General features: G+C 43.4%; 1 protein-coding gene and 1 non-coding gene across 2 annotated transcripts in view; one reads left to right on the forward strand and one right to left on the reverse strand.

The window, feature by feature from the left end:
* LOC109891642 (tensin-2-like) overlaps positions 1-19,863 on the forward strand; it is a 30,139-nt gene extending 10,276 nt beyond the window's left edge. Inside the window, exons 9-22 of the mRNA XM_031825632.1 lie at positions 342-471; positions 1,965-2,030; positions 2,166-2,282; positions 3,240-4,628; positions 6,871-6,940; positions 9,698-10,788; positions 11,206-11,334; positions 15,321-15,413; positions 15,698-15,775; positions 16,140-16,208; positions 16,552-16,720; positions 16,858-16,926; positions 17,324-17,353; positions 17,674-19,863. Coding sequence (XP_031681492.1) covers positions 342-471; positions 1,965-2,030; positions 2,166-2,282; positions 3,240-4,628; positions 6,871-6,940; positions 9,698-10,788; positions 11,206-11,334; positions 15,321-15,413; positions 15,698-15,775; positions 16,140-16,208; positions 16,552-16,720; positions 16,858-16,926; positions 17,324-17,353; positions 17,674-17,824 — 3,651 coding nt within the window. The 3' untranslated portion in view covers positions 17,825-19,863. The remainder of the gene's footprint in view (positions 1-341; positions 472-1,964; positions 2,031-2,165; positions 2,283-3,239; positions 4,629-6,870; positions 6,941-9,697; positions 10,789-11,205; positions 11,335-15,320; positions 15,414-15,697; positions 15,776-16,139; positions 16,209-16,551; positions 16,721-16,857; positions 16,927-17,323; positions 17,354-17,673) is intronic.
* A 244-nt stretch (positions 19,864-20,107) lies between these two features.
* On the reverse strand, positions 20,108-20,179 carry trnaq-uug (transfer RNA glutamine (anticodon UUG)). The gene has a single exon. It is a non-coding gene; the product is annotated as a tRNA-Gln (tRNA).
* Positions 20,180-23,442: the final 3,263 nt, after the last annotated feature.

Genomic DNA, 23,442 nt, shown 5'->3' on the forward strand with positions numbered 1-23,442 from the left:
CTCGGTCTCTCCCTCTCTCTATCCCAACCTTCTCGGTCTCTCCCTCTCTCCCCCTCTCTCTATCCCAACCTTCTCGGTCTCTCCCTCTCTCTATCCCAACCTTCTCGGTCTCTCCCTCTCTCTATCCCAACCTTCTCGGTCTCTCCCTCTCTCCCCCTCTCTATCCCAACCTTCTCGGTCTCTCCCTCTCTCCCCCTCTCTCTATCCCAACCTTCTCGGTCTCTCCCTCTCTCTATCCCAACCTTCTCGGTCTCTCCCTCTCTCTATCCCAACCTTCTCGGTCTCTCCCTCTCTCCCCCTCTCTCTATCCCAACCTTCTCGGTCTCTCCCTCTCTATCCAGGTGAAGTGCTACCACCGGCGGCCGCGTGGCTCAGAGAGGGAGGCGGTGTTCAGGCTGCAGTTCCACACCTGTACAGTCCACGGAGCTCAGCTGTGGTTCGGCAAGGGAGAGCTGGACCTGGCCTGTGCAGGTACCTTTATCAGGGTGGGATAGAGGGGATGTCAGGGAGTTTAGGAAGGAGGGGGAGGGAGGGGAGCAGGGAAGGGTTGTGTTTCAGGATGATATGCAGTTGCTTATTATTGGAGGCAGTCAGATAGACAGACACGCAAGCACGCAGTCTCACTCCTTTGCACACGCACACTTGCTCGCTCACTAACACACACACACACACACACACACACACACACACACACACATACAGAAATCTGACTTGTAGGCAAGACGCAACACAATCTGACAATAAGCAACAATTTTTTATAAAATATTTTATTTTTTAAATTTAAATAGAATATTGATATACAAATAAACAATTTATTAGCAAACCTATACCTACCAATATCCTAACTGATAGCTCAGAGGCAGAGAGTAAGCACATCTCCACTGCCAACTCCAACATCCCCAGAATGGTCTCCAGGTTCTCCATCTCATCAGAAAAGAGCCACTGGGCCTTCCAAGTGTCGCAGCGGTCTAAGGCACTGCATCGCAGTGCTTGAGGTGTGACTACAGACCCGGGTTCAATCCCAGGCGCACATTTGGCCCAGCGTCGTCCGGGTTAGGGAAGGGTTTGGTATGCTGGGATTATCTTGTCCCATTGCACTCTAGCAACTCCTTGTGGTGGGCCAGTACAACACTTGGAGACTGGGGATGGCCTCCTGCACATGTAGCAGAATAGAGCAAGGGAGAAGTAGATAGAGGGGTATTTACTGAGCTGGTGAAGTCACTTACTGAGCTGGTGAATTCAGGCTGAGCAGGTGAATTCAGGCTGAGCTGGTGAAGTCAGCCTGAAGTAGTGAAGTCACTTACTGAGCTGGTGAAGTCTCAGGCTGGGGTAGTGAAGTCACTTATTGAGCTGGTGAATTCAGGCTGGGGTAGTGAAGTCACTTACTTACAGCCTCAACCCCTCTGAGCTTGGACTCTACAAGGCCCATTAAAAATCATTTGCACTGATTTGAAGTGGATTTAACAAGTGACATCAATAAGGGATCATAGCATTCACCTGATCAGTCATATCATGGAAAGACCTGTTCATAATGTTTTGTCCACTCAGTGTGTGTGTGTGTGTGTGTGTGTGTGTGTGTGTGTGTGTGTGTGTGTGTGTGTGTGTGTGTGTGTGTGTGTGTGTGTGTGTGTGTGTGTGTGTGAGTGAGAACAAACTGCTTGTTTGGATGCTGATTGGTTGATACAGTGGGGAGAACAAGTATTTGATACACTGCCGATTTTGCAGGTTTTCCTACTTACAAAGCATGTACAGGTCTGTAATTTTTATCATAGGTACACTTCAACTGTGACTGTTTTTTCTTCTCATTTTGTCTGTCATAGTTGAAGTGTACCTAAGATGAAAAATACAGGCCTCTCTCATCTTTTTAAGGGGGAGAACTTGCACAATTGGTGGCTGACTAAATACTTTTTTGCCCCACTGTATATGTTTGGGTTGTTTAGTCTGGGCTGTTTGTCTCTCCGTAGATGACCGCTTCCCTCCAGATGCTACGGTGGAGTTTATCTTCTCCTACGGCCCAGAGAAAATGAAAGGTACTGAGAGAGAGAGAGAGAGAGAGAGAGAGTGTGTGTGTACAAAGCTATGTGTGCACATCCTTGTTAGTGTGTTGTGTGTCTGAATTCCAGGTGTGTGTGATATCTATCTAGTATCAATCTCTTTCTTCACAGGGCGAGAGTACTGTAAGAATGATCCATCTGTTACAGTGGACTGCAACATCTCAGACCCAGTGATGCGCTGGGACTCCTATGAGAACTTCAATCTGCACCACCAGGATAGCACTGAGGGTAAGGGTGAAACACACACACTCATACACATAGGAAGAGTGGGGTAAGTTGAGCCATACACAGTTGAGTCACCCTTGTTTCTAGGAAACCATACTCAAAATGAATCACGGCGTCTGTGAAGCAAGAAACCACATGGGAAAAGTGGTAAGCAAGTTATGTTCAAAAAACACATTTTCAAATGTATTTATTGTGTTAAATTATTTATTTTTTACATAAGTTGGGGTCTCTATAAGCTTCAATATAAGGCCCTAAACCTAGCATGAAAGTGCATCCTTGTAACTGTGTGGTCTTATATTGTTAAAATGTTTGCCTTGGGGTAAGTTGAGCCAATGACCATGTGGTAAGTTGAGCCAATTGAAATGTTTTCTTCACTGGCGTAATGCAAGGAGTTATCACTGGGTTATGAGGTTAAAATGGCCTATGTTATGAGTGTTTAAAAAAAGTACAAAATGTGTGTTCTGTTAAGCCTGTGTTACAATATGCTTAAAATGATTCAAAGACAACGAAGCGATTGTGATGAATTGTGTTTGTGAAATAAAGATAGACATGGTTTTAAAAGGTAGTGGTAATATTTCATTCAGTACAGAAATTTGCAGGCGGCAACTTATCCCATACCCGGAATAAGTTGTGCCAAGAGATCACTTTCTTTTGGATAAGCTATGTTTTAAAATAATGTAATGTTTACATGAATTCTGATTATTTCTAGAGTTACCATTACTTAACATCCTGAAATATATGTAGATATATTTGTTAGAAAGAATAATAGATTTCCCTTAAAGGAAGTGATACTGAATGTAAAAAATGGCTCAACTTACCCCACTCTGCCCTACAGACATACATAGTTTATTATGCACGCAACTATACCCACACATCTCTGGTGCACATACTCACGCCACCAAGACAACATTCCTGGACTCATACACACAAGCTAACCCTGAATCCCTCTCTGGTTGTCAGACATCTCCCACACGCGTGGTCCTCTGGATGGCAGCCTGTACGCCCAGGTTAAGAAGCATCGAGGCCGGGGTTCTCCCAATGCATGCTCCACAGGCAACACCACAGCCAAGCCCCCTCCACCGGCCCAGCCTCAATCTCAATCTCAACCTCAGCCCCTGTCCCTCAGCTCCGACTCGGGACACTCCTCCACCCGCTCCGAACACATGGAGGAACCCCCTCCTTGCCCCCTGTCCCGCCTGGAGAATGAGAAGGAGGTGGTGGACTGTCTACTGCGGAGGGGGGAGGGTGGAGAGAGAGACAGGGCAATGCAGAGGGAGAGGGACCGGGAAACGGCAATTTTGGATGATGGAGACTCTGTTCCAGAAGGAGGGCTGAGGCGTGAGCAGTGGTCATGCCACGGTCGAAGATGTCAGAAGTGTGGGGAGGCATCGGGTTGGGAGAGGGAGCCGTGCTTTACTAACGGACATTGTATGGCCCGCTGTAACAGCAGCACCAAGGGGAACCTAAAGAGCCGAGCATTATCCTCCTTACCCTCCCAGCAGCCGGTGTCTCCTCGCCCCCTGGAGCCCCATCTGGACATGTGCCATCGCCACAGTGCCCATCCCCTGCCCAAGTTGCCGTGGGAATGTCTCCATCGGCCATGCTACCCCTACCCCGCCCCTGAACACGCCCCCCCAAACTCCCACACCATCCCGGTCTCCAATAGGCTCTTCTGCGGTGGAGAGGAGTGTCGGGTCTTTCATTACCCCGCCACCCGGCCTGCCCCACCTCGCCTCTCCCACCAATCCCTGCCCTCCAGCCCATATAGGGAGATGTTTTTCAGCCCGGCGGCTCCTCCTCGCTCTGATGGCTGCCCATGCCGAGACTGCACCTGCAGGCAAGAGCCCCAATCGGCTTCAGCCAGAGCCTTCCACCCGCTGTGCCTGGACCAACCAGAGAGCCTGCACTGGCCCCGAGGGCAGGACTCTGAGCTGTGGGACAGGGATGCGGGGCTGAGGCGGGGGAGGGACGGGCCTTCTCAGCTATGTGAGCCGGATAATCCGTGGGAGGCGGAGAGAGAGGCAGAGTTTTTGCAACGGAGGTCAGTGAGAGGGATGTCACCCTATATAGGCTGTCACTCCCCCCTGGGTCAGGGTCCCGGGTACCCCAGCCCCCAACCCCTCCTGGACAACCCCGGTGGCAGCAGTGGGTACAACACACCGATACCCCCCTGCCACTCGTGCCCTTGCTCTCCCTACCAGCAGGACTCCCCCTCGGAGAGCCACGGGAGCCCGAGGTATGCCTCGGGGTACCAGTCTGGGTCCACCTTACCCCTGCCCCCTGGTAGCCCAAACCCTGGTGACTCCCAATCGGAACGAACCACCGACCTGCAGCAACAGACTGATACTTGTAAGTGATGCAACCTCACACAGTGGTGAACCGTGATTATAGGACCTAGGCCTTCAGAGTGACCAAAAATCTTCCAATATGTTGTATCAAACAAAACAAATCCAGAAAATAACAGAAAACATAGCATCACTTAATGCACCTGACTTTACATCTAGTTGTAGTGAAGGAGGAGCAATACTTTTTGATGACATTAGGAATTCATTAAATATGCCTGGCTGCGCTTCAGGCTGCCACACACACAGAGAAAGAACCGGCATGGACACAACATGACACACAGCATAAAATAATGCATTGTTTACACCATTTTTGGTAGCCGACACCAGAGTTGGGACCAAGTCATTGTTTTACAAGTCACAAGTAAGTCTCAAGTCTTAGCACTCAAGTCCCAAGTCAAGATCATCAAGTTAAGTCTCAAGATAGGCAAGTCCGAGTCAAGACCGTCATGTATCAAGTCAAGTGAAGTCAAGTGAAGTCCTTAACTTTGAGTTGAGTCCTAAACAATAGCTGTTGGCTATATTAGCCACGACTTACTGTTCTTCGTGCAGCTTCAAATGTCGAACAGTTGGAAGTTGGTAATTGTTGCCTCTGTCTGTAATTTTCTTCCCGCATGTTTTGCAAGTTGCAATCCGTTTTTTGTTGATACAGCGTCATCTTTATATCCAAAAATAATAATTTTGGGTACCATCTTTTCAAGGCCTGCATCTGAATTCACCTGCCGACGTTCCTCTGCACTGCCACACACAACTTTTTCTCAGCTGGCACAATTTGATTGGCTGCTGTCCGATTCAAACTGTAATCTGTTAAATGAAGAGTTGATGCGCTGCACACTTTTTTAATAGCATCATTTTTTAAAAGGCTCAAGTCCATGTCACGAGTCATTGGTGTTGAAGTCAAATTTGAGTTGCAAGCCATCGTATTTCTGACTTGAGTCTGACTTGAGTCCAAGTCATGTTACTCGAGTCCACACCTCTGGCCAACACCACAGTCACCAACAGCGACAAGAACAGTGTCACATCAAAGGTGACAGGCTCATGGTGCTAAAAGTACAGCGACTGTAATACGTGTCCACTCCATGGTGCTGAAGGAGAGACAGTTTTGGTCTAACACATAGACAGGGCTGATAGACAGGTGACAGCAGTCACACACAGCATCAAATAATGTTAAATGATAAGCAGCCCATTCACTCCAGTAGGCCCCATGAAATCATACCACTACAAAATCGCAAGCAGTTCACGCCAACATTTATATTAACAAACCAGCTATGTCTTCCCATTTCAAATATATTTTATCACGTTCATCACACTAACCAGTGATCTAAAGATGAAATGCAACAATGTTTCACAGTCATGATTTTCAAAGAGATAGCTAACAGCAAGCGAGCTGCAACAACAAACTGTTTCACTCACCAGATAAGGATAAATTGTAAATGAAGTTTGAAAGTTAATCTTAAAAAGGGTTACGCTAACAAACTAACAACCGCTGCTGCAGCCGCCGTCACCATTGTCACACTACTACAACGGAAGCTAGCTAACATAACTAGCATTAGCGTGTGAACTATACTTGCGACAGATTTTTTTTGTCTTGCGCTCTCTTCTTCTTTAAGGTTTTATGGCAGACTACAACCTATTAGTGTATTGCCACCACCTACTGTATTGGCTACTATCAGCCTACTATTCTGTATATTGATTCATTACCTCTTATGCTCTCAGTAGTGTCCTGTCGAGGCCTTGTCCCACCCATTGCAAGTCAAAATATGATAATATGTTAATTCCACTGTCACTCCAAAATTCTGCACTAATACAGTTGAATGGCAGAGGCCTTCTGTCCAGTTTCTGAAGGTCAGCCAATTGTTGGCTGAGCTAGCTAGTTTTATCTACCCAGAGACCACCAAAGAAAATCCTGATTGGATTATTTGTTCTATTCAGTATTAACCCTTCTCTTTCCAACACAAACTGAAGAGATGAAATCAGGAAATTATTACAATTATTGTAAAGATGAAAAAGAAATTAAAAAAACATTTTTTTATTTTTTTATGATACATTTTTATAAATCCTTAGAGCTTCTAGAAGGCCTAGAAGGCTCTGACGGTTCCACACTGATCTCACAGGTACTGTATTATGCACATGTTTACACTAGACGGATAAAATGCAACTGTACTTTCTTTCTTGAACTCTCCTCTCTCATTTACTCCCCCCTCTCTCCTTCTGTCGCTATGTCTCTCGCTCTCTTTATTTCTCTCTAGGTGCATCATATGTGGTGCAAAACAGTGTGGGTATGGAGGACTCTTCTTCCCAGGGGTCGCTGGGGCAAAGGTTAGTATTGTTTTCAGTGTGAATTGTGTGACACATAGTGGTGAAAACTCTGGAGCAGGATATTTCATCTTTTTCAGCATCAGACCTGCCTAATTCTCTGTTGTTCTCACTCACACACACACACACACACACACACACACACACACACACACACACACACACACACTGAGTGGACAAAACATTATGAACAGGTCTTTCCATGATATGACTGATCAGGTGAATGCTATGATCCCTTATTGATGTCACTTGTTAAATCCACTTCAAATCAGTGCAAATGATTTTTAATGGGCCTTGTAGAGTCCAAGCTCAGAGGAGTTGAGGCTGTAAGTAAGTGACTTCACTACCCCAGCCTGAATTCTGTTTTTGTGTTTAATAAGCTAAATTACACATTCAGTTAACATGTAATTTCAGATTTACATATATTTTTACGAAGTAGTTTGGATGTAGTGAACTACTTTTTCAAACTTTAGTTATGTAAACTAAACTACTTAACTTCTTCCAGTGTGAAGTAATTGGTAGCTTGGTAAACTACACTGCTCAAAAAAATAAAGGGAACACTAAAATAACACATCCTAGATCTGAATGAATGAAATATTCTTATTAAATACTTTTTTCTTTACATAGTTGAATGTGCTGACAACAAAATCACACAAAAATGATCAATGGAAATCAAATTTATCAACCCATGGAGGTCTGGATTTGGAGTCACACTCAAAATTAAAGTGGAAAACCACACTACAGGCTGATCCAACTTTGATGTAATGTCCTTAAAACAAGTCAAAATGAGGCTCAGTGTGTGTGGCCTCCACGTGCCTGTATGACCTCCCTGCAACGCCTGGGCATGCTCCTGATGAGGTGGCGGATGGTCTCCTGCGGGATCTCCTCCCAGACCTGGACTAAAGCATCCGCCAACTCCTGGACAGTCTGTGGTGCATTGTGGTGTTGGTGGATGGAGCGAGACATGATGTCCCAGATGTGCTCAATTGGATTCAGTTCTGGGGAACGGGCAGGCCAGTCCATAGCATCAATGCCTTCCTCTTGCAGGAACTGCTGACACACTCCAGCCACATGAGGTCTAGCATTGTCTTGCATTAGGAGGAACCCAGGGGCAACTGCATCAGCATATGGTCTCACAAGGGGTCTGAGGATCTCATCTCGGTACCTAATGGCAGTCAGGCTACCTCTGGCGAGCACATGGAGGGCTGTGCGGCCCCCCAAAGAAATGCCACCCCACAGACCCACCGCCAAACCGGTCATGCTGGGGGATGTTGCAGGCAGCTGAACGTTCTCCACGGAGTATCCAGACTCTGTCACGTCTGTCACATGTGCTCAGTGTGAACCTGCTTTCATCTGTGAAGAGCACAGGGCGCCAGTGGTGAATTTGCCAATCTTGGTGTTCTCTGGCAAATGCCAAACGTCCTGCACGGTGTTGGGCTGTAAGCACAACCCCCACCTGTGGACGTCGGGCCCTCATACCACCCTCATGGAGTCTGTTTCTGACCGTTTGAGCAGACACATGCACATTTGTGGCCTACTGGAGGTCCTTTTGCAGGGCTCTGGCAGTGCTCTTCCTGCTCCTCCTTGCACAAAGGCGGAGGTAGCGGTCCTGCTGCTGGGTTGTTGCCCTCCTACGGCCTCCTCCACGTCTCCTGATGTACTGGCCTGTCTCCTGGTAGCGCCTCCATGCTCTGGACACTACGCTGACAGACACAGCAAACCTTCTTGCCACAGCTCGCATTGATGTGCCATCCTGGATGATCTGCACTACCTGAGCCACTTGTGTGGGTTGTAGACTCCATCTCATGCTACCACTAGAGTGAAAGCACCGCCAGCATTCAAAAGTGACCAAAACATCAGCCAGGACGCATAGGAACTGAGAAGTGGTTTGTGGTCACCACCTGCAGAACCACTCCTTTATTGGGGGTGTCTTACTAATTACCTATAATTTCCACCTGTTGTCTATTCCATTTGCACAACAGCATGTGAAATGTATTGTCAATCAGTGTTGCTTCTGAAGTGGACAGTTTGATTTCACAGAAGTGTGATTGACTTGGAGTTACATTGTGTTGTTTAAGTGTTCCCTTTATTTTTTTGAGCAGTGAATGTTTTTCTTAACTTCTTCCAGTGTGAAGTAATTGGTAGCTTGGTAAACTATATTTTCAGAGTAGCTTCCCCAACACTGTATACAGTTAAATATTAAACCAGTAATAAACCAGTGATGTATTCTGCCAATGGAGCTCGCCAGCTTGTAGTCCTAAAAAACTGAAATTTGTAACTTCTGGTTTGTTCAGCCATTCCCATGAGGAAAATGAATGTGGAAAGAATAGGGTTTTGGGATAAACGCCGAAAATAAGGTCTGAGGTGAACAAAGGGTTAGGAGATCTTCTACGTTTTGTTCTGTAAGATAATATCAGTCAGTTAACATGACCTTTATGAATTAGGAAGCCTTTGTGTGTTTTTTTTTATTACATAAATCATTCAAAATTCACCAAAGGTGACGTTAGCTGATGAAGATTATCTCATAGAACAAAAAGTATAAGATCTCTTAAGCCTGTGTTCACCTCAGACCTTATTTTCTGAGTTTATCTAAAAACCTGACAAATTCAGCTAGGTCCCTCCCCATTTTGGCCCGCTTGCCTCCGTTTGGTTCTTAGTGAATACTGGAAAATCATTATGTACCTTTTCTACTATGTTGTCTTCAGCACTTTTGAAATGTGTAAATGAGCAGAAACAAATCTCTCTCTCGCTCTCCTCCAGTGAGAGGAATCCAGATGAACAGACATTTGACGACACTGTAGAAGGTTCCCCCCTGAGTCCTCCAGATGGTCGCCAGGAGCCACGTCAAGGGCCCCAGCAGATAGAGCCCCTCAGTGGGACCCCCATTTCTGCAGAGCCAGCCTCCACCTCCACCATCCTGGAGCTTAACACCAATAGTAACAGTAGCACGCCGGAGATCGAAAGGACACCGCACCAAGCTGTAAAATCCACAACCACACCATCGACAGATTCACAAAAGCAAGGCAGTGACAGCTGTTCTAAAGAGTCCATACAGAAGCTGAGTGAATGTGTGAACCCTAGTGACTCACAACAAGTGCACATGGAGGTGCAAACTATAAGTGCAAGTGTGCATCCACCTCCCACTACAGCTGAGGATGGGGAATTGAAGGTCGCGGAGAGAGTACTAGAGATGTCCACTCAGACCGCTGCTGTCCCGAGCTCAAGGCATTCAATCGTCCCTGTCCAAGTGAAACTCAATGGCAGCGGCTCACCCCAATCAGGAAGAGGCTGCAGTGCATCACCGAGCCCTTGCTCTACCCTCAGCTCTGCCCCTCCCTCACCACACCTTTACATTGGCTCCCCAGAGCGACGTCCCTCCCCTCAGCCCTCTCCATTGGCCATGGACCCAGCTGGGCAAAGACTTACCCCTGTGAGTGACAGTGACCCCAAAACCCCATCCCCTGTCCCTGATGGGTACAACACCCCCACCTTCCCCCTGGCGTCCTACTACTATCCCCTTCTCAACATCCCCCACATCCCATACTCGGGGTACACCGCTGTCACTATCCCCGCCGCCCAGCCCCCACTCCCCGAAAAGAGGCGCCTGTCTTCCATGCCAGGGTACCGCAGCGGGCATGGCCCCCAGTCCATCCTGAGTTCCTCCCTGGGTGCCATAGGACCCATGGGTAGCTCTCCCCAATCTAGCCCCCTCCACGTCACTGTCTCCTCCTCGGTGGGGGTGGGGGGACTGACGCCCCCTATTGTCAGAGAGGAAAGCAGTAAAGTCAAATCCAAGTTTGTACAGGACAGCTCCAAGTTCTGGTACAAGCCTGGCATCTCCAGAGACCAAGGTAAGGGCACAGGCCTGGGTTAAAGTTTTGAAGGATTCTCCTTTATTTAGATAGCCCCCCCCCCACAGATCTAGAGAAGCTCACTCTCAGCAACTAGTGTCAATTGCAACTGTGTTGACAAGCAAACAGGGTGGCAGGTAGCCTAGTGGCTAGTAACCGAAAGGTTGCAAGTTCGAATCCCCGAGCTGACAAGGTACAAATCTGTCGTTCTGCCCCTGAACAAGGCAGTTAACCCACTGTTCCTAGGCCATCATTGAAAATAAGAATTTGTTCTTAACTGACTTGCCTAGTTAAATAAAGGTAAAAATAAATGTACGATCATCTTGATTTGAGAAATACTGTTGTAGTGTATACTTGAATTAACTAAGGTAACTAATTTCTACCGTAGTAATACTTACTCTAGTGTCCCCCTTGTAGCCATCGCTGTATTGAAGGACAAAGAGCCCGGCTCCTTCCTGATCAGGAACAGTAACTCCTTTCAAGGGGCCTACGGTCTGGCCCTCAAGGTGGCCAGCCATCCTTCAAACAACATCAACAACAACATAGGTAATGGGGAATTCATTATTTATTTGACAAAGCATTGAAAAAAATACATTGCCTATTCTATTTTGTTAGAAGTACACACAATTGAAGTCGGATGCTGATATTTAATCCTAGTAAAAATTCCCTGTCTTATGTTAGTTTGGATCACCACTTTATTTTAAGAATGTGAAATGGCAGAATAATACAAGAGAGAATTATTTATTTCAGCTTATAATTCTTTCATCACATTCTCAGTGGGTCAGAAGTTTACATACACTCAATTCGTTTTTGGTAGCATTGCCTTTAAATTGTTTAACTTGGGTCAAACGTTTCAGGTAGCCTTCCACAACCTTCCCATAATAAATTAGGTGAATTTTGGCCCATTCCACCTGACAGAGCTGGTGTAACTGAGTCACGTTTGTGGGCCTCTTTGCTCGCACACGCTTTTTCAGTTCTGCCCACAAATGTTCTTTTGGATTGAGGTCAGGGCTTTGTGATGGCCACTCCAATACCTTGACTTTGTTGTCCTTAAGCCATTTTACCACAACTTTGGAAGTATGCTTGGGGTCATTGTCCATTTGGAAGACCCATTTGCGACCAAGCTTTAACTTCCTGACTGATGTCTTGAGATGTTGCTTCAATATATCCACATCATTTTCCTGCCTCATGATGCCATCTATTTTGTGAAGTGCACCAGTCCCTTCTGCAGCAAAGCACCCCCACAACATGATGCTGCCACTCCCGTGCTTCATGGTTGGGATGGTGTTCTTCGGCTTGCAAGCTTCCCCCTTTTTCCTCTAAACATAACGATGGTCATTATGGCCAAACAGTTCTATTTTTGTTTCAACAGACCAGAGGACATTTCTCCCAGCAGTACGATCTTTGTCCCCATGTGCAGTTGCCAACCGTAGTCTGGCTTTTTTTATGGCAGTTTTGGAGCAGTGGCTTCTTCCCTACTGAGCGGCCTTTCAGGTTATGTCGATATAGGATACTCAGATACTTTCGTACCTGTTTCCTCCAGCATCTCCACAAGGTCCTTTGCTGTTGTTCTGCGATTGAGTTGCACTTTTCGCACCGAAGTATGTTCAACTCTAGGAGACAGAACTCGTCTCCTTCCTGAGCGGTATGACGGCTGCATGGTCTCATGGTGTTTATTCTTGCGTACTATTTTTTGTGCGGATGAACGTGGTACCTTCAGGCGTTTGGAAATTGCTCCCAAGGATGAACCAGACTTGTGGAGGTCTTGGCTGATTTATTTTGATTTTCCCATGATGTCAAGCAAAGAGGCACTGATTTTGAAGGTAGGCCTTCAAATACATCCACAGGTACACCTCTAATTGACTCAAATTATGTCAATTGGCCTATGAGAAGCTTCTAAAGCCATGACATCATTTTCTGGAATTTTCCAAGCTGTTTAAAGGCACAGTTAACTTAGTGTATGTAATCTTCTAACCCAATGGAATTGTAATACAGGGAGTTAATAGTAAAATAATCTGTCTGTAAACAATAGTTGGAATAATTGCTTGCGTCATGCGCTAAGTAGATGTCCCAACCGACTTGCCAAAACTATAGTTTGTTAACAAGAAATCTGTAGTGGTTGAAAAACAAGTTTTAATGACTCCAACCTAAGTGTATGTAAACCTCCGACTTCAACTGTGTGTATATATACACACACACACACACACACACACACACACACACAGAGACTATTGGTCTTAGAATACCTACCCCTTCAAGGTTTTTCTTTATTTTTGCTATTTTCTACATTGTAGAATAATAGTGTATATATCAAAACTATTAAATAACACATATGGAATCATGTAGTAACCAAAAAAGTGTTAAACAAATCTAAATATATTTAATATATGAGATTCTTCAAAATAGCCACCCTTTGCCTTGATGACATCTTTGCACACTCTTGGCATTCTCTCAACCAGCTTCATCTGGAATGCTTTTCCAACAGTCTTGAAGGAGTTCCCACATATGCTGAGCACTTGTTTGCTGCTTTTCTTTCACTCTGCAGTCTGACTCATCCCAAACCTTCTCAATTTTGTTGAGGTCGGGGGATTGTGGAGGCCAGGTCATCTGATGCAGCACTCCATCACTCTCCTTGGTAAAATAGACCTTACACAGCCTGGAGGTGTGTTGGGTCATTGTCCTGTTGAAAAATAAATGATTGTCCCACTATACCCAAACCAGATGGGATGGTGTTTTGCTGCAGAATGCTGTGGTAGACATGCTGGTTAAGTGTGCCTTGAATTCTAAATAAATCATAGACAGTGTCACCAGCAGAGCACCCCCACACCGTAACACTTCCTCCTCCATGCTTTACGGTGGGAAATATACATGCAGAGATCGTCCGTTTACCCACACCGCGTCTTTGAAAGACATGGCAGTTGTAACCAAAAATCTCACATTTGGGCCCCAATGTCCACCGGTGTCCATTTCTCGTGTTTCTTGGCCCAAGCAAGTCTCTTCTTATTGGTGTCCTTTAGTAGTGGTTTTTTTGCAGCATTTTGACTATTAAGGACTGATTCACGCAGTCTCCTCTGAACAGTTGATATTGAGATGTGTCTGTTACTTGAGCTCTGTGAAACATTCATTTGGGCTGCAATTTCTGAGGCTCGTAACGCTAATGAACTTATCCTCTGCAGCAGAGGTAACTATGGGGCTGCGGTCCAAACACTTAAAAGACACACCCCCGTCCACTTACCCTCACCTTATGCCCTTGGGGGAATCCCCGTCGCTATCTTGGAGGTCGGTCCAAATGATTAGACAAGCAAGGGAAGTTTGCAACGTAAGCCCCTCAGCCCTTGTTTTTAGTCGGCTTTGCGAGTGTACTATTCTGTTCACTCCGGGACCTAAAAATCCCCATAATTCAATTTGCGACGATTGTACATCGGCCATAAAAAGTCAACGAAAACTTAAAAACAACATGAATGGAGAAGTCAACATGCAAGTGTAAGTTAAAACGAATGGTTATCTTTGGAAATTGTAGAAATAAAACATTTTCCTTCAGAAGTTCCAGCTAGGCAGCCTAATGTTAGTTAGATAATTAATTTTCTAGCTATCATACAGTATATTAATAATTATATATTTAATATAAGTAGACACAGACTCATAATTGACTGTAGCGCATATAAAGCTTCCACAAGCTACCGGTGGCTGAAAACACAGTCATGGCGGGATGAGCGAGTGACGAATTTCCGGCCAAGGGTGTCCATTAAAAAAAAAACACCCCCTATCCCCTCAAGGGGTGAGGGAGGAAGGAATTATTTTTAAAGTGTTTGGACCTCAGTCTGGGTCTTCCATTCCTGTGACGGTCCTCATGAGAGCCAGTTTCATCATAGCGCTCGATGGTTTTTGCGACTGCACTTGAAGAAACTTTCAAAGTTCTTGAAATTTACGCAATGACTGACCTTCATGTCTTGAAGTAATGATGGATTGTCGTTTATCTTTGCTTATTTGAGCTGCTCTTGCCATGATATGGTATTTTAGGGCTATCTTCTGTATACCCCCCTACCTTGTCACAACACAACTGATTGGCTCAAACGTATTAAGAAGGAAAGAAATTCCACAAATGACCTTTTAAGAAGGCACACCTGTTAATTGAAATGCATTCATGAAGCTGGTGGAGAGAATAGCAAGAGTGTGCAAAGCTGTCATCAAGGCAAAGGGTGGCTATTTGAAGAATCTCAAATATTAAATATATTTTGATTTGTTTAACACATTTTGGTTACAACATGATTCAACATGTGTTATTTCATAGTTTTGATGTCTTCACTATTATTCTGCAATGTAGAAAATAGTAAACATGACTGAAAACCCTTGAATGAGTAGGTGTTCTAAAACTTTTGACCGGTAGTGTCTTTCTCAGCCTCTCTCTCTCTCTCTCTCCCTCCCTCCCTCACTATCCCTCCCCCTATCCCCCTGTGTCTCTCTCACCCTGTCTCTCCCTATCCCTCGCTCCTCTCTCTCTTCCTCCCTCCTTTTCTCTCTCTCTGTCTCAGTGGTTGATCAGGAGCATCTGGTCAGACACTTCCTCATTGAGACAGGCTCTCGTGGGGTCAAGATAAAGGGCTGTCAGGATGAGTCTTATTTCGGTGAGTCCTATTTCTGTCCTGCAGATGTCACTGTTGGCCTCACAATTAAGTTTATCATTGCTTTAATACCCTTTTTACACTATCATGGAATTCAGTGCTGGCTCAGATATTTAATTTCACATTATCCTTCACAGGACATTTCCAGGAACTATTGTGTATGCGTAACCAGGTCAGCGCAGTACAGCTCTGCCCGGCTCAGTAGTGTGGAAATAGTTAGAAAGTGACTTTCCTTCCTCGTCTCCGCTCCTTCACCTGTGTTGATCTGCTATGCGTATGTATTTTAGGAAGTTTATCTGCCTTGGTGTACCAGCGCTCACTCAGCCCTATCTCCCTTCCATGCACTCTATGCATCCCTGAGAAAGGTAAATCCCTGTGTTTCAACGGAATCACTTTGTATCAAACAGAATGGGGGCCGATACTCTTTGTATACTATACCTGTATCAATATGGCATGGGCTATGTGTGTGCACGACACAATATACAAATAGACGCTGAGTGTACAAAACATTGTGCAACTCAATATTAGGAAGGTGTTCTTAATGTTTTGTGCACTCAATGTATATTTACATTTAAAAGAGTGTATGGTGTGCACGTGTCTATGAGAAATGTGTATTGGGAGTGTATAATGTGTAAGTATGGATGCGTGTTGAGCATTTACGTACACAGAGAGTTGGCATGGCTTAGTGGTGTCATGGGGAACTGTCCTAACGATATTGTGGTGTTCCAGATCTGGTCGGAGAGCTGCAAAGTGTCAGCAACACCAGTACGGCAGCTGACCTCCTGAAACAGGGCGCAGGTGAGAGAAAGTTCGAGGTTCAAATACAGCTGCAATGCAGGCTTTGGCCAGTAGTGGCCGCTCAAGGTCCATGTAGAGAGATGGGTAAACAGAGTGGAATGCTAGCATGACTTAGTAAAATATACCCCATTTACATCAACGAACACTCACATTCTATCAATGCATTGAGCTCGGCAAGCTTATCTCAAGTTCGGTGGGGCCTTGTGTAGGTGTGACATGACCCATCTACATCTCGAAATACTGTTCATCCATCATTCCTAATCTCTGTCTCTCTCTCTCTCTCTCCCTCCTTCCCACCATCCTCTCCCATCCTCCCCCTCTCTGTCTCCCTCCCTCCATCCAGCCTGTAACGTGCTCTACCTAAACTCTGTGGAGACAGAGTCACTAACGGGGCCTCAGGCTGTCTCCAAGGCGACCAGGTGCACTCTGACCCAGAGCCCTCAGCCCATGACCACCATGGTCCACTTCAAAGTGTCCACTCAGGGCATCACACTGACTGACAGTCAAAGGAGGTGTGTTTTAAAACAATTTGCAACAGAACACTAAAATTAGCTTTTCTTATTGGACCATGGTGTACGTGTAGGCAGTCCCTCCTTGTTTGATTCTGTTTTCTTCCGTTTGGTGCCTAATGAATACAACCACTATGCAGACTCTTCTTCAGGAGACACTACCCCATCAACAGTGTGACCTTCAGCAGCGTGGATCCTCAGGACAAGAGGTGGGCCCAACGTCAGGCTAACGTTAGAGTAGCCTTAAGACAACGCATGGAACAATGGGGTCTGATGCTCTGGCTTTAGGCCTATATGCAATCACTGCGACATAGACCTTGTGCACATGTGAATACCACCGAATGAAAGTTGAAATGTGACGTGTCATGAGCAATGACTTGTACGTGCTCTGTAGAGATGTTGACCTTGTATTTTGACAGGCTGAACACTACTTTGTTGTGGTTCAGGGTTGGGTCAATTAATCTCTGTATTGTGCAACTACAGTATAGTATGCCTTTTTTGATTTAGAACAACAACCATGACAGTATGACTGCTCTTCTTTTTCAATGCATCTAAGACATGTTGTCTGTATGTCCCTGTCTGTCTGTCCCTGTCTGTCTGCTTCAGGTGGACTAATTCTGATAACAAGTCAAGCAAGTAAGTGCTTGTTTCTCTGCTTCTGACTGTGTGTGGATATAATTGTGTGTGCATCATGGCAATTTATCATAGTGTTCTCATTTTATAAAATGATGACTCTTATCAAATAGATCCCTACATTGAATGAACCTGAAGAGAACTACAGGGACTATAGTAATGTGATGCTCCAGAGTTTCCTGTAATATCTGTGCTTCTCATGAGAAGAGTGCATTGAAAAAACTGTTTTCGACCATCATAGATAAAAAATAAAAAAAACACATCCTATTCTCTTTCACCTCCTCTCATCCCGCTCTCTCTCTCTTCATCCCTCACTCCTGCAGGGTGTTTGGTTTCGTGGCCAGGCGGACTGGCAGCACATCGGAGAATGTGTGTCACCTGTTTGCCGAGATGGACCCAGAGCAGCCGGCTGTGGCCATCGTCAACTTCATCAACAAGGTCATGCTGGGGCCCCAGCAGCAGCAACGCAGATGAGTTAGGACTCCCAGGGGCCACAGAGAAAGGGCATAACTGGGTGTAAATCTGTGTAAAACTGGGTGTGTGGAAGAAAATTGGTGGTTTGGGTATGTGTGTCTGCAAATTGGTCAGTGTGTTTTTGCATGTTTGAAGACCGCTGTCAACTGGTGAGGAACTGGATTGGGCACAATCATGTCCATCAGGACGGTATATTACAAAGGTACAGAATAACTTTTGAGGTGATAGCTTTAAGCTTTTCCTCTACAATTGATTGGATTAACACCACCTCTGCCAGGGGAGATTTTGCATTTCATTATTTTGTAACGTCAATTCAGTTACTGTTTGCCATCACCTTTCATTTAATCATGTTATTCATAACTATGAAGTTTTGTCGTTTTAAATAGGAAAGCCTTGTAAAAGCCTGTACGGTGTCAATGAATACCCAGTTTGCACACATGCAGATATGGAAAATCACTTGTTTTGTTGGTCAGTATTATGTTACCCAATGTCTGTATAGTCAACCTCTTTGAAGAGAAAACAGTCCAGAAGGGGGTTATACAGTAAATACACTTTGTGGACAAAACATTAAGAACACCTGCTCTTTCCATGACATAGACTGACCAGGTGAATCCAGGTGAAAGCTACGACCCCTCATTGATGTCAGTTGTTAAATCTACTTCGATCAGTGTAGATGAAGTGGAGGAGACAGGTTAAAGAATGATTTTTAAGCATGGAGACAATTGAGACATGGATTGTGTGTGGGCCATTCAGAGGGTGAAAGGGCAAGACAAAAAATGTAAGTGCCTTTGAACAGGGTATGGTAGTAGGTGCCAGGGGCACAGGTTTGTGTCAAGAACTGCAACGTTGCTGGGTTTTTTCATGCTCAACAGTTTCCCGTGTGTATCAACAGTGGTCCACCACCCAACTTGACACAACTGTGGGAAGCATTGGAGTCAACATAGGCCAGCATCCCTATGGACCGCTTTCGATACCTTGTAGAATCCATGACCTGACGAGTTGAGGCTGTTCTGAGGGGAAAGGGGGGGTGCAACTTTATATTAGGAAGGAGTTCTTAATGTTTTATACACTGTGTGTATGTGTGTGTAATGGAATGTCAGAAATAGGAAGTGGATTGGGAGTCATTTTACTGCATTTATAGTTGCACTGAAAGGTCAGCATTTCATGTTCATTAATAACCAAACGAACTGAAACAGTGAGGGACTACCTGGACTTACGTGTCCTAATGAACATGACCATAGTCTTTGTTATGGTTTATTTTTTTAATTCACACACAGTATCCCAAATAATATTTTCCAAACCTTAAAATAGCTTTTCTACATGATGTTTATGTATTATTAATGATTGTGCATTATGCAGTTTAGTGTAGCAATTATTAAATGTGAGCATGTAAGTGATATTGGTCTCGCATTGAGAATCAGGAAAGAATCCTTCCCCCGATAAACTTGTTTTTGATATGATATCAAACTATATTTCATATGCAAATGAAATCAACCTGCTAATGAACCATGCAGTCAACTGTAGCTTTAAAATGGTCCCAGCTCAACATGCTTCACAGAATGGGATACAGCAAGAAAAGAAGGACCATAACTGAATAGTTGTATGATCTTATTTTTACTGTGTTATCTTGGAGAAAGAAGTTACTTACTGGTATCTGAGGACAACTATAATATCACATTAGAAAAAGTCTTCCATCAACACTAAAGGGGTACAAATGCGTATTGTCTAATTGCCTAGGTATGCAAATCAGTTTCACTGAAGCCAAAGACAATAACCAAGCACTCATATTTAGTTTTGTATAGGTATACTGCATTATTGAGACTTGGTTATTTTATACTCTTTTTGTTGTTATTGAGTCTTTTATATGAAAAAAAACATATTTTGAATAAGTACGTGTTTGTATTTTTCATATGGAGTTTATATGACAGAAATAATATATTTTAAGTGTCTGAAAAAGTTTATAGGCCTACAAATGGTGTAAGAAAAACATGTAACTTTTTTTTTACTGAAAATGTAGTAAATAAAAGGGTTGAAATTAATTATGTCTGCCTTTATTGCAATTCCCTCTGAAAAATTTGATATTTCCATGGGATTTTATTAGATCCATCAAAATAGGCCTGTGGTGGTGGACTATTTATGGGGATATCAGCGAATGGATATGAGACAACAAATTCACATTCATCCATGATTGAAGTCTGAGATATAACCACCATTAATTGTAATGTTAATAAGATGGGCAATTTATAAATTGTGTGACTACGGATATTTTAAATCAAAAGGACGAGGTCCTACCGAGATTTGAACTCGGATCGCTGGATTCAAAGTCCAGAGTGCTAACCATTACACCATAGGACCGCTCTCGGCTTAAACCTCCACAACTAGTGCTGTTATGCAGTCGTTGCTATTCTACCCCGTAAACATATTGCTCGCTCCTCGTGTTTTAGTAACGCAATTCAAGTTTATAGTTGCAGCTTTGACAGCAGCAATTTACAACGTGAAATTGCAAAAAGATACAAGCCTAAATGAGAGCAAAAGAAAAAGACATGGTTAGCTAGCAAACTAATTATCTCGTTGACCAGCTACTGAATATAGAAGCAACAGTAGCTAGCTTTCCCCTCGTAGTTTTACGTACAGCTAGAAAATAACACCGATCTTATGAATTAATTCGTCCTCGATTCTATTTTCACAATTTTAATCGCTGAGGGTTTCTCCTAGAAAGCAAACGTCACCACCCAGCTAACGTCAGCATAGTTAGGCTATCTGTTAGCTAGCTAGCTACATTGAACCAATAAAGCCATTACGGTTCGTAAATGTAGAAGACGAATACTGGTTTCTGCTGGACATAATACGGCATACAACTAGGAAAGTTCAATTAGCCTAGCTAGCTGCGCTGCAAGTGTGTATGCTGAATGTTCATGATGGTATTGCTTCCGGCCCTGGTTATGTTGCAGCTGACATATACAGCCCTTTTGAGTGGGATAGATGCCGCGTTCACGTTAAGGTCGGAACTATGTATTATTATTATTATTATTAACAACAAATCAATACAGGAAGTATAAATAATATACAAAGGACAATTGGGCTTGGGGCGGGGCGGGGCTAGGGGGTAAAATATCACATTACACAAGGACTTTAAGGGACATGCATACACTTATAATTCTAACAGCTTTTTTGTTAGTAGAGTATTTAATTGTCTTAAAATTCAGTTAAATGTATTTTTGTAAGGTAAGAAGGTTTTGTAAGATTTTGTTTGTAAATTTACATTTGTGAATATGAAATTTGGCCAAAATAATAATTAAATTAATTACATAAAAATGTTTCCGTTTATTTCTATTGTAGGTAAAGAATCCAAGCAGTACATCTCTCCACAATAGTGTAAGATCTTCATAAATGTGTTCAATTATAAACCTACTGATGTCTTGCCACAGTTATCTTACATGAATACAATGCCAAAAAAGATGCAACACTGTTTCTGGGTGGTCATTACAAAAGGAACATTTTGAGTTTATGGTTTCCTTATACTTCTTCATATTGTGGTTGGCAGGATAATATTTATGAATCATTTTAAAGGAAACTTCCTTAATTTTTCTAACAAGTAGGTATGTGTGTGGCAACATCCAAACTTTTTTCCAATAGATATTATCAATAAATCCATTCCAATAAGGCATGACATAAGGTATAGATACAACATCCTGCTGAAACACAGTTCGTATCGCTCTGTTGTTGAATGGACCAAAAGAGAAACAAATCTTTCCTACTGATGAGTCAACAGGGTCAATAGAAGGTAGGCTCTGAGGGTCAGGTCTTGACACGTTCCTGAATAATAAAGCAACACCTGAGGGAATGGCATCTAAAACAATTGCAAAATCTTTAGGTGTTAGAGGGATTTTGTAAAGTGATAAGAATTCCTTATAACTAAGTAAAAGACCCTCTGCATTTACAAGTTGGCTCACCAATAGGATATTATTTCAGGACCAATATTCTAAAAACAAAGAAGTATTTTTATACAATATATCCTGATTATTCCAAATATATCTGTGTGGAGAAAAATTATGCTTATAAATTAAGGACCATGACAAGAAAACCTGCCGATGAAAAGCAAAACGTTTCACTGGAACTTTGTCAATATTATAATTGCAAACCAACATGAAGTTGGCCACCAAAAGTAGAGAAGACATGATGAGGAATAAAATTCCACATAGAAGTGGGTCTTCTTAGGAATTGTTTTATCCAATTGATCTTAAAAGTATTATTTAATGTAGTAAAGTCCAGAAGATTCAGCCCACCATTCTCATAAGTGTTCATCACAACAGTTGTTCAAATGTAATGGGTACGGTTTCTCCACAGAAAGTTGAAAAGCATCTGGTCTATCTCCTTGCTTATTTTACGGTCAAGATATAAAGATAGAGCACCATATGTTAGTCTAGAGATACCTTCAGCCTTGGTTATTACCTTTTAAAGATAAGTCCCTCTGTAGCCATTGATTTAGTTTCTTCTGGGGTTTTTTAATAAGAGGGTTAAAATGTAGTAAGCCTCTAGACTTCTGATCCTTTCTAATGGTTATGCCTAAATTTGTAAGTTCTTCTTTTACTGGAATACCATAATATGAAGGTGTCACACAATCTTTGACAGCCGTGAGTTCACATTTATTAATGTTAAGATATAGACCAGACGCTTTGGAAAAGGATTGTAATCACATTGATCGTTCTTGGAATTGGGTTAGCGTCTTTCAGAAAAAGTGCCGTATCCTCAGCCAGCTGGCTTGGTCGTAACTAGGAAACTTGGAAATGTGCTAACTGGTTGTATTTATACACGTGCCGTGTTAAATTAAACACGTGCCGCGTTAAACTAATCAGAAAGTCAAGGTGCAAGGGTAGGATGGGTTAAATTACTGTAATGCCATAGAATTTATTCTGTACTGTCTTTGGTCATCCTCAACCTAAAAACTGGAAATGAAACTGGTTTGTTCAGCCATTCATTAATTCTGGTTTGTTCAGCCATTCATTCCTATGGGATAAATTAACGGTGAAAATAAGCTCTGAGGTTAACACAGAAAGTGACATTAGCTGATTAAATATATATATATATTTCACCATTATTTAACCAGGTAGGCCAGTTGAGAACAAGTTCTCATTTACAACTGAGACCTGGCCAAGATAAAGCAAACAGTGTGACACAATCAACAACACAGAGTTACACATGGAATAAACAAATGTACAGTCAATAACACAATAGAAAAAGTCTATATACAGTGTGTGCAAATGGCGTAAGGAGGTAAGGCAATAAATAGGCCAATAGTGGTGAAGTAATTACAATTTAGCAAATTAACACTGAAGTGATAGATGTGCAGATGATGATGTGCAAGTAGAAATACTGGTGTGCAAAAGAGCAAAAAAAGTTAATTAAACAATATGGGGATGAGGTAGGTAGTTGGATGGGCTATTTTCAGATGGGTTGTGTACAGCTGCAGCGATCGGTAAACTGTACAGATAGCTGATGTTTAAATTTAATGAGGGAGATCTCCAACTTCAGCTATTTTTGCAATTCATTCCAGTCATTGGCAGCATAGAACTGGAAGGAAAGGCTACGGTTGGGTGTTGTTATGGTAATCAGTGAGC

The sequence above is a fragment of the Oncorhynchus kisutch genome, linkage group LG5 (genome assembly GCF_002021735.2).
Source record: "Oncorhynchus kisutch isolate 150728-3 linkage group LG5, Okis_V2, whole genome shotgun sequence".
Taxonomy (NCBI): Eukaryota; Metazoa; Chordata; class Actinopteri; order Salmoniformes; family Salmonidae; genus Oncorhynchus; species Oncorhynchus kisutch.